The sequence below is a fragment of the Takifugu rubripes genome, chromosome 11 (genome assembly GCF_901000725.2).
Source record: "Takifugu rubripes chromosome 11, fTakRub1.2, whole genome shotgun sequence".
Classification (NCBI taxonomy): domain Eukaryota; kingdom Metazoa; phylum Chordata; class Actinopteri; order Tetraodontiformes; family Tetraodontidae; genus Takifugu; species Takifugu rubripes.
Genome location: NC_042295.1, coordinates 11,835,953 through 11,854,846, shown reverse-complemented (window position 1 = coordinate 11,854,846; position 18,894 = coordinate 11,835,953). Strand labels below are relative to the sequence as shown.

At 45.9% G+C, this 18,894-nt stretch overlaps 1 protein-coding gene across 8 annotated transcripts in view; it reads right to left on the bottom strand.

Moving 5' to 3' along the window:
- Positions 1-18,894, bottom strand: part of robo1 (roundabout, axon guidance receptor, homolog 1 (Drosophila)) — a 143,278-nt gene that overhangs the window by 66,705 nt on the left and 57,679 nt on the right. For all 8 annotated transcript variants that reach the window (XM_029843378.1, XM_029843380.1, XM_029843375.1 and 5 more), the window contains one exon: positions 17,066-17,392. In XM_029843378.1, the coding sequence (XP_029699238.1) occupies positions 17,066-17,392 (327 nt within the window). The remainder of the gene's footprint in view (positions 1-17,065; positions 17,393-18,894) is intronic.

Here is an 18,894-nt window from a genome sequence, read left to right as displayed (position 1 = left end):
AGGCACTAAAAATCTATTCAGAGTGGTTTCTGGGAACTCTTCCTCTGTCTCGTTTCCCTGAGCACTCCTGTGCCCAGACCAAGGCTAATCCTCCACTTTAATTCCATCAGAAATGATTTCACACTTGTCACTGAACTCTAAATCTCCTCCTTTTTTACCCAAAATGTTAAATGGGGTACACGCCAAGATGGTGCCGAGATTAGGAGCTGGTGGTGGCTTTTGGCGGAATAACTGGGCCTCTCACGCTTCCCAAAGTTTCTTTAATGGCTGTCAGCTTTCTCCATAACAGCAAGTTAAAACACTTGGCTAACAGTGTCATTTATCAAGTGAAAACATGCAGACTCGTGACAATGCCCTCTAAAGGAGCTGGAGAGTGCTTGCGCCAGCTAACGTCCTTCGCCCTAACATTAGAACGATCGACATTTTGCTAACGAGACACTAAAGCCCGTATGAAGCCAGGGGCTCCCACTGAGGGGCACACTCGCCATTACACGGGCAAGCTGAAGGTCGTGATGACATCCCCACCTGTCCCTGACCGATCAGCTCCTGTCCGCACAATACGCTGGAAACAAGTATATGGCAGGCATGTGCTGGATGCAGGACGAGGTCACTGTCCTTCTCACAGCTACTGTGGATTTACTTGCACTTAATCCTTCCATAACGAGCTATGGAATCTATCCAAATGAGAGGAGGGGGGAAAAAAGTCATACAGCTGTGCAGCGCGGACAGTTCGGGTAACGAGACAAGAGACAGTAGCTAATGGTTTAAAATGCCACTGAACACAAAATCCCCTCTGTCATGTCCGCAGTTGTGCCTGCTGATTCCCCTCTACAGCTGCATCGCTGTTTTGCTTCCAACACTTCAGATCTCTTGAGCTTTATGCCATGAAGTTATGCCGCTGGCATGTCAGGAATACTCTGGGCACTGAAGTGAATTAGGCCTGAAACTAGGGTCAGAATAACTACACTCGGGGTAATATTCACGGCGAAGGCAGCGGCCGGCGTGAGGAGCGAGGTGGTTTAACAGTAAACAGCCCGGCCTGGAATGCACGGGGCAGTAAAAGGCTACACGGCGCCATTCATCACAGCACCCAGACCTCAGCGGGGGCACAAATATCTGAGGAACCCTCACACACTCTGTTCCACAAACACATTTCAGCGTGCTTTAAGCCTGTCATGCACCGTCCATAACTGACTGGCATTCTCACCGTCTGTCGCTGCACAGTTTTCTTATTAATAGCCAAGTGACTTCAAGATTAGGGCACAGCCGAGGATGCCGAAGGGGTCACCTTTGCAAAGGAAGCTTAAAAATGGCTGTAGAGTAAGAAGGAACAGCTTCAACAACTGTACAGTGATTATCATAAACAGCGACAGTGCGAGAGTGGATGTTTATACGAACTTCCCAGGTAGATTCAATAAAAGGCAAGTGGATGTGACCAGTGAGGAGGAGGTGGAGTCCATATAAACCGCCATGGATCATTACTCCTCCATGCACAGAGTAGGGCAGTAGAGCAAAAACATGTGCGACGTTCACAAGGCGGAGATGTGTGTGTGTGTGTGTGTGTGTGTGTGTGTGTGCAAGCGCGCTTGTGCACGCATTCCGAAGTACAAACCTTTCCAGTTGAATTAAATGCAACATAAATCTGTCCTCTGACCCCATCGGTCAACAGTGTGAGGGACAGATGTGGAAAGGAGGAAAAAAGATGTCTGTTTCCCTCTTCATTACAAAGCAAATGGCACCTTATTCTTAACTTTTAGCCTCATGTTCAGGATTGAAAACAAGCCAAAAAAACAAAGGTAAAATGTTTACTCCTGCAGCAATTCCCAAGTATATTGGGTCGGCAAATAATTAAACAAAGAGCTGGGATTACAATAGCATGGAAAGAGATGCTCAGGGCAAAAAACAAAAAAAGGAAACAAAGAGCACGACGGAACATTGTTCAGGGAAGATAATTAATGAATGGCTGCGTCAAATATTACAAGGTGGAACAGTGGGATTTCTTGTCCTACTTCTGCTGCACATTAGTCACATAAATAACAGGAAGGGGGAAGTATCAAGAAGCAGTTCCAAAAGGAATTTAATCATGATTTATTGTCAAAACTTTCCCATAAACATGTCCTTAGGAAAAAAAATATGGCTCGCTAAAAAAACAAAGCTAAAAAGAAAAAGGCCTGGCAGGCAGAGGCATAATTACCGTAATGATAGTTAGGCCACACTGCCTATGAAAGAAAATAAAACTAGGATAAACAGTAAATGATGTGGGAGTGAGGTCACAGGTTCAGATATTCTGTTTAGCAGAGGGTGTTTTGGAATTCTATTTTATTTGTTAAGCTGTGTCAACTAACCATGGTAGGCAAACTGGACACGGTCAAATGATCTGAGAGCTATTTTATATGGAAATCCTGACACCTCGTTTGCATTTTAAAATGTGGCCCAGGAAAAAAATTCCAGGCAGATAATGAAACCCAGAGAGATTCAAGAAAGGTGTATGTTTGCTTTAAACTCTTACAGTATCATTCAAATTCAGTCGGTTGGCTCTTGCAGGTAAATTTTCCCTGTGTTGGGAAAGTGTCCAACTCCAGTGACAGGTAATTGAGAGCAGTGACGTGAATAGAGTTTGGGGATGGCCTGACTCGCCCCTTAGCGTCAACGTCTGTCCGAGGCTCGGGAAAAGAGCCATTGTTCCATCGCGGGACACAAAATAGGGATTAATTTGAATTTGGTTTACAATGCCGTGCCTTTCAAGTTAATCCATCTGGCCTGTGCCCCGGAGTTGCCGGCTACTCCTTACAATCCCCCATTCACTCTGCCAGCGTCCTTTGTGGACGGGAAAGGGTAAATGTCAATGCTGCCACTGCTGAGGCAGAGTCCTGAGAGATACCAAGTCAAGACGGGGCGACGAGGACATGGAAACAAAAGGGTCTTTATTTCCTAATTCACTATATATCTTTATATTTTATAAATGTACCGCATCCATATATGTAGAAGTGTGTGTAAATGTGTGTGTGTGTGGAGGGGGTCATGTCCTTCCTTTTTTACAAACTTCCTAAGTGGTCTACTTTATCTGGCACCCTGCTGTGAGTGCTGAGTCTTTTTTTTTCACATCCATCACATCTCTTTCCTGTGACAGTCGAGACCCCACATTATAATGGACCACCACAAGCCTTTCAGCGGCTCTTTCTTTCTTTCTTTCTTTCTTTCTTTCTTTCTTTCTTTCTTTCTTTCTTTCTTTCTTTCTACTCCAAAACACCTAATTTTCCAACTCTCACAACAGCCCTGCATTGCCTCGAGTAGTCGTTTCTAAATTCCAGAGTCGCTTCACACATCCGTGCTCTGTGTTTTTTCCCAGCACAAACCCGAAGGACAAACATCTGGACAGGAGAGCAGAGGACAAGGGACGGACCCCTCAAAGCAGACATCTGCAACTGGACAAACAACTGAGGGGTGCAGATGGTCAGCTCTAACCGAGAGAGGCTTTTGGTTACCGAGCATGGCAATCCACACAAACAAACATCACTAAACACCGCAAAAAAACGGCGCATTTGCAGGCACCCCTAATGAAGGCAACTTTCCTGGCCCCCGTGAGAGCAAAGCAAAATGCAGTTGCTGTGTACAGCATAATGAACAACAGAGAGTAACACAGATGTTTCATTAGAGATGTTTTACCAGAGCGTACCGTGTCCTCCCGGCTCTACAGCACTTAAAATGCTGCTGCATTAATCAGGCGGTTAAGTGTAAAGTGCATTTAGCATAAAGGACGTCGGCTTAACTCTCCTTAGAATCTTATAAAAATGTTCTTTCTCTATTTCTTTATATCCTTCCTCATTTACAATAAATGTCAATTTGCAAAAAAAAACAAATATCAAACGGCTAACAGCTGTCAGTCAAAATCTACAAACCCCATCAGTTGCAGTCTGTGATACCGAAACGGGAGCTGTGGTGCAGTTTTTTAGGTCATATCTCAGTAGTTTGGCGAGGGTTTAACTGATATTTAATTACACAGTGGCTTAGCATTAATGTAAGCCAGCAGATTTAGCCGTCAGTCAGCGTTTGACAGCGTGCGTGATGCAAAACCAGACTAAGTGGACAGCGCTGTGGCCGTGACAGATGTGTTGTAACCTAAAAAGATCCCGCTTTCCGCTCGCACTTCCTGGTACACAAGCGAGCTGTCAACATTGTTTATCAAAGCTCTTTTTCACTGGCTGCAAAAACGTTGTTTTTCTGGACCTTGTCAAAAAGTGACACTCATACTTCACACACTTCAAAGCCGCCATTGTGCCGCTCTGCGTTTTAAAGCTGCGGAATTCTCAGAGGCTGACAACTGCAAAAAACTAAGAAACCCAACAAGCACCCCACTCAGTAAAGAGGCCGATTAAAGTAGACAGCTCATACCCCCCAAAACACCATTCAGGCCTGGCCGTGCGCTGCACATTCCAGCCTCCCGAGTGCAGCAGAGTGAGGCCATTCCACAATGGATCCATCTATAGATCGCCATTCCGTTGCTTGGCCACATAAAATATGGGATGACCGAACATAAATAAATAAGGAGGAACTGAATCTCCATCGACGTTTTCGCCTTTCAATCAGCTGAGATGGAAACCAGATGACACGGTCACATTCAGGGTCGGGCTGAATTAGAGAGGGCCTTGGCTGAAAAGAGTGGCTGATTAATTTGAAGTCTTTTAAATGTCCTTTTTTGTTGTAGAAGTGGGAATTGGAGCATTGAGGAAGTAACAAAAGCACTAAACCGGCTGCCGTCTGAATATATACAGTAAAGTTAAAATAAAGTCAGAACTCAATGAACTCAAAGAACTCAATGCTCAGGGGCAGTTATCCACTGCAGAAGAGGAGGGAGCAGTGTGTAGAGAAGAGTTGCTGAGTTGTATACCTCTGGAGAATTTTAAGGTAAACGGTCATACTGTTGAGTAACTACCCAGCTTTTAAAACAGCGAGGGGGGATGCAGCCTCCATGTAAGTGCTCTTCGGGGACAGCATCACTGTTCTGTCAGCTGCATCAATGGGCTGCTCATTACTGAACGTGTAATCTGTGAGATTTCCATATTTTCCCAGATTTCTCCTCAATGGGAGTGCAGTTTCCCCAAATCCTTCACCCTAACCAGCCTATGGCCCCCATGAATAACTGAATAAAAATAACTGCCCTAATAACTGCCCTAAAAAGGTGTGTTTCTACTGGCAAGAGGGTGCCTCACCAGTCAATTTTTCAGTAAATATTAGCTTCAAAGTGCTTCATTTGATTACCTTGGAGACAACTGGCTAGTTTTAAGCTTTGTTCTCGCGATGTGAACGCCGGGCCGGGAGCTGAGGATCTCTGGTCAGGACCAATAAAAGATGTTCTCAGTCTGTCAGCCAATTACAAGACTCGGCTGTCAGCGGGACAGAGCGATGCCCGTAGCCCCTGATGAACGCGGCCACGTCAGGGATATAAATCAGCTGCATCTGGCGCCTGTCTGTACAACCAGAGAGCAGGTCCGAGTAAGAGCCACACGCACACACACACACACACACACACACACCACCGCTGAAAGACTTCCCCATGGGTCTCATCCATCTTACTCTGTTGCACAAACTCACTTGTGATTTGCTGCTTAAGTTAGTTCAAGAGGGCCTGAGCCGTGTTTTAAAACTGACAAACACGCCCCAAATGTACTAAACAATTAAGCCCCAGATGAAGATTTTAGATTTGGATGAAAAATCCAATCTTTTTTTCAATCTTGGCGAGAGGTGAAGGTTACAAACCTTTTGAAGCTACAGTTTACTTGATATCCGCCTCCAGGTAGATAAAATATTATCACTTAATTATTTACTTTAATGTATTCATGAGGATCCAAAAAAACAGGTGTGTGTTTCATGTCGTGCCTACATTTTTATCCTGCAAACCTTTTGTCTAAATGCCTGCTGCTCCTCCTGCATCTGCGACTGAGCAGATTACCCAGGGAGCCGAGGGAACGTCTTATCTCACCTTGCATGGATAAATCAGACGGGGACAGAGCGGCGCTCACACAGGCGGTGGCTTTTGATCAGAAAGCCACACACACTTTCCCTCGTAAGGCTGTTTGTTTAAAACCCGCTCGGAGGGTTTATGCTGTTTACCGCCTGCCTTCAGGAGAGAACAGCCGGTGGTCGGGGGCTGCAGGGTTTGTTTGGAACGGACAGTTTGATCTCCTCTCTGGTGACGGGTTCCAGACATGAGACAGAAAAAAGCTGTCTGACAAGAACTGAGCCCACATTTTATACGAGTCTCTGACAAGCCTCAGATTTTTCTATTCTCTCACGAGGATGTTCCCTCAATGTTCTGTGGCAAACACAAATCCAACCATTTGTTAGAAAATAACAATCTGTGTCTGAAAAAACCATGGTACATAAGGGAAACCACAGTTTTTACGGACGCATCCATGCAATGACACGACTCTGCTTTCCCACAACCACAAAAATCCTCTGCTGAAATTTTCCTTGTGCCCTTGAGCATATGCCAAAGTTAATGTTATAGGAGTCCTAAGGACTTTATGGCCACAGTGGATAACAGTGGATGCTCCAAAAGAATATATTTATAGTCAGATGAGGACAGCTATAATAACAGATGTGTTTCTGGAGGACAAAGCAGAGCTGTATGTGGTTTCCTTTCAGGAAGAACAGTAGAATTTTCATTCAGCATGAAAGAAACCATATTTTCTGATAAAAATCTGATAAGTTTGTTGCTCAGGACTTGATAAGGACTTTTATGCCGCTGGGAGGACAGATAGAGATGGACGTGATGCACAACTAATCTGAGATCTTTAAGCTTTTCTGCAGCAGAAACAAATCCTTATTTTCACTAAAAAACAAACACTCAGCCTGAAGCAATTACAAATTATTGATCTGGTGACCGGCCTCAGCTGTTGATTGCAGAATGATTAGACCCATATTTCAGAGTGAAAAGCTCACAGTGCTCTTAGAAGAGTCGGCGCAAATAATTGAAGAAATATGTGTGCGACGGGCTGAAGGTATGTGTGATCAAGGCCTTGGAGGGATATTTAATGTCAGTACAGACGGACTTTGGCCGCTTCCATGAGGAATATGTTCTCATCAGTGAGATTCATGCGTGGCGTAGCTTATAAATCGTGACAGGTGTGCCGAGAAGGTGGAGAGTGGATACAGATGTCGTTTTATGTTAAAGCGCTAATTTATTTCTGGGTAGGATTTCCCCACCTCAACAAAACACAAGAAAGTTAGGGTGACCTCTGGGACGTGAAACATCAATAGATCAGGTGCAGGCCAACTGTTCCCTTGAAGTCGGGGAGTAGAAAGGAATTATAATAGCTTCAAACAAGTTCTTGTCAAAAGTAAAGAGGATGGGGGGGGGGCACTTATAATGGTGAACAATGGATAAATAAAACTGATAATCTGCTCGGAGCCTCAATCAGAGTCGGATGGAGTTTAAGAGCAATTTACGGTGTGAACAAACACTGCAATGCCAAGGGGGTGGAAGCCAAATGTCAGGCTGCAGTGGTGAGTGAGCGAGACTGACTGTTTGCCAACAGCAAATAAGAGCCTCTGACCCAGTTTGTGCCATCTCCTTCCCTGTCCTGCAAACAAAAGCAGTCCGCCACTTAGATGACACGAGCTCTTCTCGGTGGCTACGCCTCTAAATCAAACAAGGGACCGCGTGTGGAACAAGGCCAAAGCCAACAGAGTAAAGAACGCCGGACTAACCGTCGTACATGAACTCGACATACTGCCAAGGTAACACAAGAGGAATTTAACATTGAAAACCTGCTGGGGAATTCTCTTAGAAAGGATTAAGAGGTGTCCAAAGTTGTAACGTTTTTGCCTCAACGGAACCAGATCATATAATTCTGTATTTGAAATTCTTTCATTTCCATAGCTTGGAAATGAAGGGTCAGTTGTTCCATTTCCCCACAGCTCACACGACGGAACATGATTATTCGTGTCTGTTTGCTGTAGGCTGTGTTTACAGCAACTCCCATTATCGCGCTATTACTTTGACATCTGTATGGCCTCACTTCTGCTGTACTGATTGACAGTACAGTAGTGCCATAATTACATAAAGCAATTGAATGCCTGATTCAATAAGCTTGACCCTGACTATCAGCAAATATCACGAGTCTTTAACAGAGGCAAAGTCCAAAAGACAAAGACCAATGAAAAACTCATCTGCAGGGATATAATGTGGCCATTTACAACCATTTACAGAACGTATTTCCCCACTCTGACACTGCTCGCTGGGTTCCTATATGAGACACATCTGTTGACAGCTATTAAACAGTAATTTATTCAAGAATCATTGCAGGTTATTAACAGCAAGTTAGCATGAGAGTAGTTTATATTGAGATTGAACCACAGGGTGCTCCGCAAATTAGTCGCACTCGCACGTAGCGTGTGAGTGCTTGGAGTGGTAGCCCTTTTTTTTCCCCAATAAAAGCAGAAGTGTGTTGATCATTTTTTTGGAAAATTTGAATAAATTAGTTGTTAGATTAGCAATCGTGGTGGGTTGAAATAGAGTCCAAAACCATCCAAACCTAGCCCTTGGACCACTTCCTTCGCACCCCGACAGAAGTGAGACATGCAATTGCTATAAACAGAACAGGCGCAAAAGGTGTGACTGACTTTGTATACATCTACTTTTCTCGGGCGGCCACCGGCTGCAGCCACATGTAGCAATGCACAAACAAATGTCAGACAAACACGTATATCACACACGCAGGGACACGCACGCATAGATTCTGAGGCAGCGGGCACGCAGCAGAGTGCTGCCAGCTGCCAGAGATCTTTGAGAGAACAGAACACCACCTGTCCTCTTTATCTTCCCCTCACATGCCAGCGCCGAGCCTCCGTCCAACTGGAGCCGCCTCCGTCTACTCTCTCTCATCCAAACCTTAATTACAGCTTGTCCGTTGTTTTTTCGGTTTGATGATTCTTTTTTTCTCCTCCATCTTTGTTTTCCCTTCCCAAAGAAAGTTCCTGCTGTGCATTTGATCTCAAAGCGCAAAATTCTTTGCAATAACTTTAAATCACATGAAGGTTTTTGTGGGAGGTGAAGCTGGGTTTGGTACCTGGAATCACAGATAATCCAAGCATCAGATTTAGCTTAAAGCTGGGCTTTCTTGCTTGCCGCCGTTGTTGCCAGGGAAGAATGTGGCCATCAGGTCAGTGACAGTGTGTATATGTGATGGGGTGCGAGGTCACCATATCTTTGTCTCTGTGTTTACACTGTCTTACTCTTTCACCTCTCTCCTCTCCCTGCCATTGTTTTTCTTTTGGTCAGCTCTGTATCTGAGTGCAGACGGACTGATAGAAGACAGGCTGAATCATGGGCAGACTCCATCTGCAGTCCCCCCCGATCTTGTCTCTTCTTTTGTAAACACAGGCCAGAGTGAAACTCACCGACATGCTGGACACTAGAATTTTAACCAGCCAGGAAGCCGTTGTGGACCGCAATGAACAACAAATCCACACTGTCCAGAACCATACTGAACTCTCTTCACACCAGTCTGATGTTTCTGCTGAGCATTGAGGCAAGAGATCGGCATAAAAAGGACTGGTCAACATACAGAGGCAGTGGAATACAGCTGTGGTTGGACTGGTTGATGTTTCCAGGTAGCCCCCTGTAGCAAGAACGTGTGTATGATGACAGTCTTTATGGTCAAGAGTTCCTCTGCAAAATGCACACACATGCTCATTCCTGATACACATGCAGAGGAGCAATTTAGCATGGGAAAGGAAAGAGGAAGAAATAAGTAATGGCTCAACCAGCTGTCTGGCAGTTATGGTCTGGAGCTCAGAGGACAGCCTGATGTTTTTCAGACAACCTGAGCAGCGCTAAAGCAGATGGAGGTCGCCACTCTAAAAGTACAGCTAAAATTAACCTTAGCTTGAATTCAGATGAGGCCCTGGGAAGCCTGTATCCCGCAGGAGAGAGGCGGGTCCCAGACAGGGAGGACCAGGCCCGCAAACACAGCTGAGGACAGGTTTTGTGAGGCTCCCCTCAACCTGCCTTACACCAGTCTGTCCAACTCCTGGGCTGCAAACAAATTAACGTGGCAGCGGTGAAGCACAGATAACGTGATTAAATCCCGGCAACACACTGAGCGATGATTAACTTATTCGCTACCTTTTCGTTGCCCTTCTACGCTGCATCTTGCATCCCTGTCAGGCGATCAATAACCTATTATAGCTCTAAACAGTGGGGCAAATTAACTTATAGCTCCACCTGCAGAGTCGGCAATCCTCACTAATCCCATTGGCGGGGGGGAACAAGGCTGGGCGTAAAGGCCGGGTCCCAGCAAGATCCGCAACCACAGCACCATTATTGGCATAACCTTCAAAGGTGGCAGAAGAATTTGCAGAGTAGCGGCACCAAATTCAAATATGTGACGGTCTGTGGATACATGGGAGGTACTGGGAGGGTATTCTGTTTAAATAGGTGTTGAAAACCAACTTGGGCAAATGTCAAACACTATTTTTACAGAGGTGAAGGATTGGGTAAAACCTGCCCAGTTACCGAAGGGCTTTCTGTCCCATCCATCAGGTGGAAGGCAATCAGCCGAATGGAGCCGTGGCACCAAGGACAGATTAGAATCTGACACTAGCACAGCAAAAGAGAAGCATGGATGGAGGAAGGTCTGGGAGGAAGAATAGAAATGTCGCCCCAAGCCTACATAACACCAGCGCTAGGGTCACATAATACCAGGCCGCACTGAGTCACATGTCAGCTATTTCAGCTTGACCCACAGCAACTGCCTACTCTTTGAGTTTTCAATAGATCCTCTCCACTTTTCTCCTTTTACACATGACGTCGCCCCTGTCTGTCTTTTATCTGGCTCTTTGCAGTATATGGTTACATGGAGAACCTTTTGTGCCCTTGCCACACCCTGCTTAGAAAGGTCAGGCAAGCACAAAGGAGAGGTGAGCGCGACTTGGTCCTGTTATCAATAACTCCAGTCAGCCCTGTCCTTTTGCTCCCCGTTAGAATTTTATATTTTTAACACAGACGCAAACCTGAGGGCGGCCCGCATACTTTCAGTGACATTTCTCTGATTTAAAAGGCGTACCCTTTCTTTTTATAACTGCTGTTGTAAGTGCACTGCGGCTCTGTTAATGTCGCCAATCCCTCTATTTGTAACATGAGATCTTAGCATGCGGAATATCTGGGGATTAAAGATGAACTGTCGGCATTACCGAGGGTCAGAATAACAGAAAGACTGCATAAAAACCACACAGTGATAATGAGCCCTGAGTCACCCTCATTTGATCCTATTTTAGATCGTGCCCTTGTGTGACAACAAGGAGAACCTAATTTTCTCCCAATTGTTGCACTAATGATCAGATTAGCTACCACAGCAACCAAGGACAATTAGATGACAGGTGGATGCCTCCGTGGATCCTGTGTTTGTGTTTGTCATTGAGTGATGGCAGGCCCGAGACCATCTGACCACGTCTCACTTCCAGTCCGATGTCACCGGGCAGATCATTATCTGCATTTAGGCCCAGTGCTCCCCCCCGCCAGCTCACTTCAGGCTTGACTAGACGCTACAATTTGATTTCAGAAGTTCCAGATACCTTTTCTCACCTTCTTCTCCCACGTCTTGGCCCTCACAACGGTCTTAAATGAAGCCTTTTTTTGGCTCAAGCTGAGAAAAGGGTACAAGGGAAGAGAAGAGGCATCACACAGGCTCGCCTTGAGTCTGCCCCTTCAGCATATTTTTCTGACTGTGCCAAAATTGTTGTCTGAAAATCCTTCAAGGCCCAGTCTCCAAAACCCTTAATCCCCCCCCTAACTCTGTCGTCTCGGATCAGAGGGCATGATAGAAGGTTACAAGCGGGGAGCTTAACCCAGGTTTAATAACCAGAGCGTGTCAACCGAGCCGAACACCTCGTCATATGACTAGACACCCCAGTGCAAGTACGCGTTGCGTGCACACGCCGGCCTCCCAGACGCACACTCGACGGGAGATTACGAGCGAGATCTGCGCGAGCAGCGAAAAATTCGCCCGGTTTTCACACGCGCGTAAACCACTGGAAGCTTTTATCACAGGGGGTGAGACACCACAGGCACAGCACCAACAAATATGGAAACATTCTGATAAAAGATAAAAACCAAATGGGAGCCTCACACACTTACATGAAGACAGCACAGACAGAAATGGAGGATCCCACTATCTGCAGGGCTCCTGAGTGCTCAGACAGAACCACTGCGCTCAAGAGCCCTCACACTCATATCTAATCTGCTCTAGAAGGCACTGCATAACCTTAATATCATTCTTCAATAAGATAGAACCCAACATCCATCCTACTCATGATGATGCTTCGCTCCGTTCCAAGGCCAAGATTACAGCCGGAAAAAGTAGCCACTGTGGTGACCTGAATAAAACGTGGTATCCAAACACCCGCAAAAAGAAGCGCCGCGACAGCGCGGTGCATTCAGTGACATCCCGAGATATCTGGATTATGTCAGCGTGAGCAGATGAATTGGCTGCAGGAACTTTTGTAGAAACACAGGAAAGTGTCTCAAGTGGACTCCATATGTCAGCATTTCCTCCCTTGTTGATACAGCGCAGCTTTCCAAGAGGCGTAGGAGACGAAGAGGGCTACGTTCAGCACAACTGAGACATGTTATTATCTGTCTTAGTTTTATTATGACAGAATAATCAGGCAAAAACTGTCAAAATATGACAGAATACTGGGGTATTTTATTCCAGGCGACAGCTGGGTGATCAGATCGTGGCTGAGGCATCTTGCTTTATCTTAGTTAGCATGGGAGTCACGCGACTCTTAAATGTTTGAGGACTCTGATGTCAAACAATTCTTTTGCCATGATAAAGCTGGAAATGTCTGAGTCAGACATTTCCAGCTTCACCCGCCATTGTTCAAATACCCAGCAATAGCAAAAACAAGCAGACATATTGTCTCAAACACACATTTTCTAAACGCTACACATCCCGGCTCATCCAATCTAGCTGAGGTTTCATTTGTGTGTGAGAGGTCATTCATCCTGCTGTCTCACGCTCCTCAGGGTGGGACATTCTGCACAGGCTCAGTGCCAGTGTTCGCTGTAAGCCCACACAAAGCACCTGGAACTCCAAAAAAAATCGGCTTTTCTGTGTGCCGTGGCTATTATCTGCTGCTACAACCCCCCCACCCCCCCGCCCCCCGAGCATTTGTTTGTTTCAGTGTTCGACCTCCTGTCCCACCAGCAGTTTTCGTTTTTGTGGGGGAGGGCCATGCGTGGGCGAGGTTTTTCGCCCTTTGTGTTTTCAAAAATGACCAAATAAGTCTGTGATTTGACACATATTACATCACTAAAAGAGAAACAGACGTTCCCGTTGTCATCGCTGGCTTCTTCTGCTAAAACAATCAATTCTGGTTAGAATGCAGGCCCTGTTGCACGCTGCAGAAAGCTATTGTTTTAAATGGCATTTAAGTATTGATTAAACCCAGCAAACACATGTTGCAAGTTTAATTACATGGATTTCGTCGATTTATGCAAACACCCTGAGGTGCTAAATATGCTAGACCGCATGCAACACGCATGATAAAACAAAGCTCCTTGAATACATGAATTAATTAAAAAGGTGGTTGTGCGGAAAAAATAGAAGCTGGCAACTATGTGGATGAGTGGGAGTTTTTTTGGAGAAGGAGCAGTCGACTGGTGCAGCCGGCAGTCGATATTCAACAGGAACGACTGCAGACGTACTGTAAAGTCGACAACAGGCACGCGGCTCTTTGTAGGTGTGAAAGCGAGTAGAGTTCAGTTTAAACAGCCACGCATGCTCTCTCTGTCTCCCTCTCTCTAACACACACAGCTTTGTACGGTGCAGAGACAACCTACGCTCAGGATCCCACGCTTTGGCTGCGTGTTGACTCATGAGGCAGACCCCGGCTGTGCCGTTCACACCAATTTGCTCTGAACCTCCCTGAGACAAATAACAGCCACAGAGCTGCAACACACGCTGCCTCCAGTCAACTGGCTGGTTGCCATCACTGCTTCTGCAGGCGTTGCTTCTCCCTCGCTCTCATTCTGCTGATACTCCCTCAACCTCTTCCCGTCTCTTTACTTTCCCTTGCTCTCGCCACACTTACTCGCGTTCCATTGTACCGAAGCTCCCTAAAAAGCCAAAAGCGCCTCATTGAAATTCAAAGCCATGGCACTTTAGTGCTTGTAGCAAGTAAACGTAAAGCAAATACCTTGACAAATAAACAACAAGTCTGCCACCGGGTTGTGAAAAAATCCACCTCGGTACAAGACTCCTGTGGTATCAGTGTGCAAACACTGAGGTGCAAAGAGGCGAGGTGGCAGAGGGCGGGGGATGAAGGAAATATGAGAAACAATAAACTTAGGAGGAGTGGTTGTGCCAATGAGGCCCAACATGAGTAGATGACCTACAAGTGACTTTCCTGAAGAAGACATGATCAACTCTTCAGAGCGGGCAATATATGCCAGTGGGTCCCATATGCGCAGCATCTAATCTAAGAGGAACCTCTGCGCCCTTTATCACATGTGACGCCCCAAACTTTCCTCTCCATTATCAGCGAGCCAGCGGCGGCTTGCCCTGACAGAGACGTCTGACGTCACTCAAGAAAACATCCCATCGTTTCTGTTATTAGCGACTGTAAAAATGTGAACCCCGGATCTAGAGAGAGGGGCCACCGTGTGGACCGGAGGCCTCCAGCCAAATGTGTTCAGTCAGCCAGGCCACTAGACAGCAGGGCCATGGGGTTATCTCCCACTCAAGTGGAGCAACGGGCCGTGCGCTACCTCGCTCTGCTATCTCTGTATCTAGGAACAGGGAAGCAGGCTATTCATAGAGCTTTCCAGGGCCTCACACAGAGGAGGGAAAAGGAAATTACTTTGAGGTATCACTACTACACACTCCTCTACCCACTTGTAGTTTGCTTTTGTGTTGGTACATTATCATTAGCTAAGCAAAAACAGCGACGTGACAATGTGCTCGGGTACAAAAATCAGCAAACACTAGAAATGAAGACGGCTTTCTTTGGGAGAGCTAACTGTTAGCTTTTTTCCACCAGGCAAACGTTGCGCACAGAGGAAGTCCAAGTTCAGGTTACAGCACGAGAAATTCCAATAATATCACAGGAAAAGAACGATATCTTGGGTTTGTCTGAAAGCAGGGGGAGCAGGATTAATGGTAAATGCATTAGCTTTGGCTTTGAGTTAAGGGCCTGCGATGGAGAGATTGTGAGCTGTACTGTACATGTGGTTAATGATAAACCAAACAAACTGGGTTAGCTCCTCCAGTCTGACAAAACAGGACTTGTTGAAATTTGGATTATGCTAACAATCGCTGGCAAGTCGGGGGAACTGTAAAAGCCAGGCTCTTAGAATAACCCATCTGAAATGTTGTGTTTTTAGCTTTTAAAGTCAAAATGTTAGCGGAGAGGGGAGCTAGGCAAAGTAAACAGAATTAAAGCCATGACTTCCTTCTTTGGGCTTTGAATGGGAATGAAAAGGCTGTTCCATCAACTCGAGTCGACTCTGAGTGCAACACACAACTGCTAAGGCTTGACAAGTGCCGTCCATGACAACCTGGCATCAGAGGGCTTCTTGAAAAAAAAAATAAAACTCCCTCGTGAGTCAGAATTGTGACAAGCAGTTCTCTCCACTCCGGAATTAAAATACAGCCCCATAAAAACATTTCAGTGCGTGTGTGCCATTTTTATTTTTCTATGGCCGTTTTCCTGGGGCAGAGCTTCAGCCCGGTCATTCCAAAAACATAATTATATGTAGTTAAACATAAACGACGGGGAGCAAAGCGAGAGACACAACACAGAGCTGGGGAGAGAGGGCCGAAGCCCGGTGGCTTGTCATTAAGGGTCTGTTTGAACTTTGTACACACTGAACTGGGAGTCTTGATTTTCCAAAAACCCTCCTCTCAAAACCAGTTAATGACCTGCCAGAGGGGAAAAGATGAGGTAATTAAATAGCATCATAAGCTGTGTAAATTACTTTACATTTAACTTGTATGATGCTGACAGGTCAGACTAGCATTAAATATAGGCAGCTATATCAGGACAAACGACCAACTGGAACGCTCCCATTCCGTGCTGCACTGCGGCTCATCTCCTCTCTGATCATCTGCAGAGGGCTTGTATGCTCAATTTAATGGCAGGGCTCTTGCAATACATCATATAAAACCCCAACGTCTGATCAGGAAGCCTGTAAAGGTCTCTGATCTGATACTTGTGGCTTTATATTTTACTTAGCAGACTCCAAAGAGGGAAAATATGGCGCGCCAATGTGCCACCATCTAGCATCATAGCCACCGCCGCATACATATACAAGCAGACACGCACGCATTTCTTTCTTTCCCCATCTTGATTAGATTACAGCGAGCCGCTTGGTGACAGCCTCTGGCCGCGCTGGAAGACAGGATGATATCCGAGCTCGCCTCCTCAGACTTCACTCTCAGCCAGTTGAGAGAGCGGAGAGATACTGTATCTGCGGCGGTGACCTCACCGAGGAGAGCAGCCTCTAAATAATCATGAGAACGAATTTGTCAACACAAGTCACCACTCACAAAGAGACTAAATGCTTTCTAAGGATTCTTCCGCCGTACCTACTGGCTGCCAACGGTCCTCTGACCCTAGAATCCAGGTAATATCAAAGCTAGCCTCTTTTTGGAATACCCAACGCGAGCTAAATGATTGAGAACAAAGGCAACACACAGGTGGAATGGTTGCGTTGTTCTTAATATAAAACCTCATATCAGTCTTCCTGACAAAAAGCAGAATTGAGGCCAAAACAGAGAGGGCTTTGTTCCCATTGTAGCCCCTGGCCACCTACTAAGGGCCCTTTAGAAGAGCACTCACCCCGGAATGATCAGGCCATTTCTCCCCCAAGGCTCCGCAGGTCTACAGAGACCCGCCGGGCCGAGCACATCCTGCCCATCTCCTAAGAGATTATCCAATTCACCGAGCACATTGAACATCAGAACACTGGAGGAAACCAGAAACCTCCACGCTATACTTACAGCCCCACTTTCAGTTTGCACCCACACCAGACGTAAAGAGCAACATACGCTGCACTTACTGGCTACTTCCAGTGAGGCGTTGTGGCTCACCGCCTCCCCCAGGTAGTTGCGGGCAACGCAGACGTAGGAACCTTCGTCCGGTTTGCTGCGCCGTCCGTGGACGATGCGAAGGAAGAAGAGGGAGCCGCTGGGCAGCAGCATGCGCTGCGACCGGGGATTGTCCCGATCCGTTTCCACCCGCTCGCCATCTTTGTACCACTCCACAGTTGGGGTCGGCCGACCCTCCGCCTTACAGTTGAGAGTGGCGGGCTCCCCCTTGGAAACGATCAGGTCAGATGGGTGCTCCACAATCCGGGGCGGGGTGTCCTCTTGGCGGAGACGAGATCCTGAAGAGAAATGATAAAGATTCATTTACAAACTCTATATCTTATTTTGTGCTACTTATGGGTGACAACATCCTCTTATGAGAGAAGTCATGCAGGAAATTAAGATTTAATTATAATGTATTGCAATGCCAAGATAAATTTAGATCGATTTTGTATAGGGCTGTAATATAAAATACATTGTGAGGACAATTTTTTTGTGATTATCAGTTAATTTGGATTTATACTAAGCATTTAATGAAATATAGAGATATGCACTGTATCATGATAAGGGCTAAAAGAAGCTATAATAATGATGAATGACATTTATTTCTAATCTAATTTGAAATTATCTAAACATCTGTGGTGACCTATACAGACCAAATAAACCAATAAACTAACACCTGATTTAACATCTCATAAAAACAACACACCTTTACGGCAGAAAGGAAATGAAAGGATGAAAGATAAGACAAAGCTCTGCCCGATTTATGCGGCAAAAAACAAAAGATCGCAGTATTAAAAAGTAGGAACGTCTACATGTGCTGGCAGCAGCGCCAAGAGGGTTAAAATTTCCATCTGAGTTGCCGCTGCTATTCTTCAGTCAGCTCTGACTATCAGGCCTGCTTTACATGCTAATTAGCTTCCTGTTGTTAATTCCTGAAGGGTGGGACTTTGTGATTTTACACACACTGTGCCCCCACACAATAGTTAGCATATGTGTATGTGTGTGTCACAGACACAGAGAGAGAGAGAGAGAGAGAGAGAGAGAGAGAGAGAGAGAGAGAGAGAGAGAGAGAGAGAGAGAGAGAGAGAGAGAGGTTTTCATCCTACTTGCTATATCTCACAGCGGAGGGCTTTTGGATCTCATTCAGCCCCAATTAAAGAGACTCGGGTCTAATTGGAAGCACAGGCCAGCAAATTATTTCGCTGCCATCGTGTGAACTTGCCACGGCGCCTCGTTCCTGTGCCCTCTCTCGCCCAGTACCCACCCACCCCCGCCAGGAACCCATGCGCCAGGAAGGCGTCTCCTTGTGGTCGCTGAAGCTTTTCAGTACAGTCAGCATAATCAGCGACAGCTCTGCAGAAAGATAAATTACTCCCATGCAAATGTATTGTGCGGTTAGTGCGGAGTAATTAATTCAGTGTCTCGGTGAAGGACACGGCGATCAAGTCATCCCTAAATATGGATGACAGGGAGGATAGGTTATTCTTTTTCATTCCGCCCCTCTGATTAAGTGCATATATCTTGCATGCGTCACATGCAACCCAAAGTTTTCCCTGGCGCTCCTCTTCTGGCACCTAATTACATGTTTGTGTGTTTGCTATTGAGGATAAACAACACTTGCTAGTCTGGCAGATATTTTTAAACTGATGAGTTGAAAACAAGTGAAGCGGCAGGAGAAATAAACACAAGTAAATAATGAATGAATGCATTTCCGACAAAAAAAAGTGGCATGGAAGGCTTTGAGCAGGAATTAATTTGTCTGCTGAACATAGCTGATAAAATAAACGCATATTCTGGC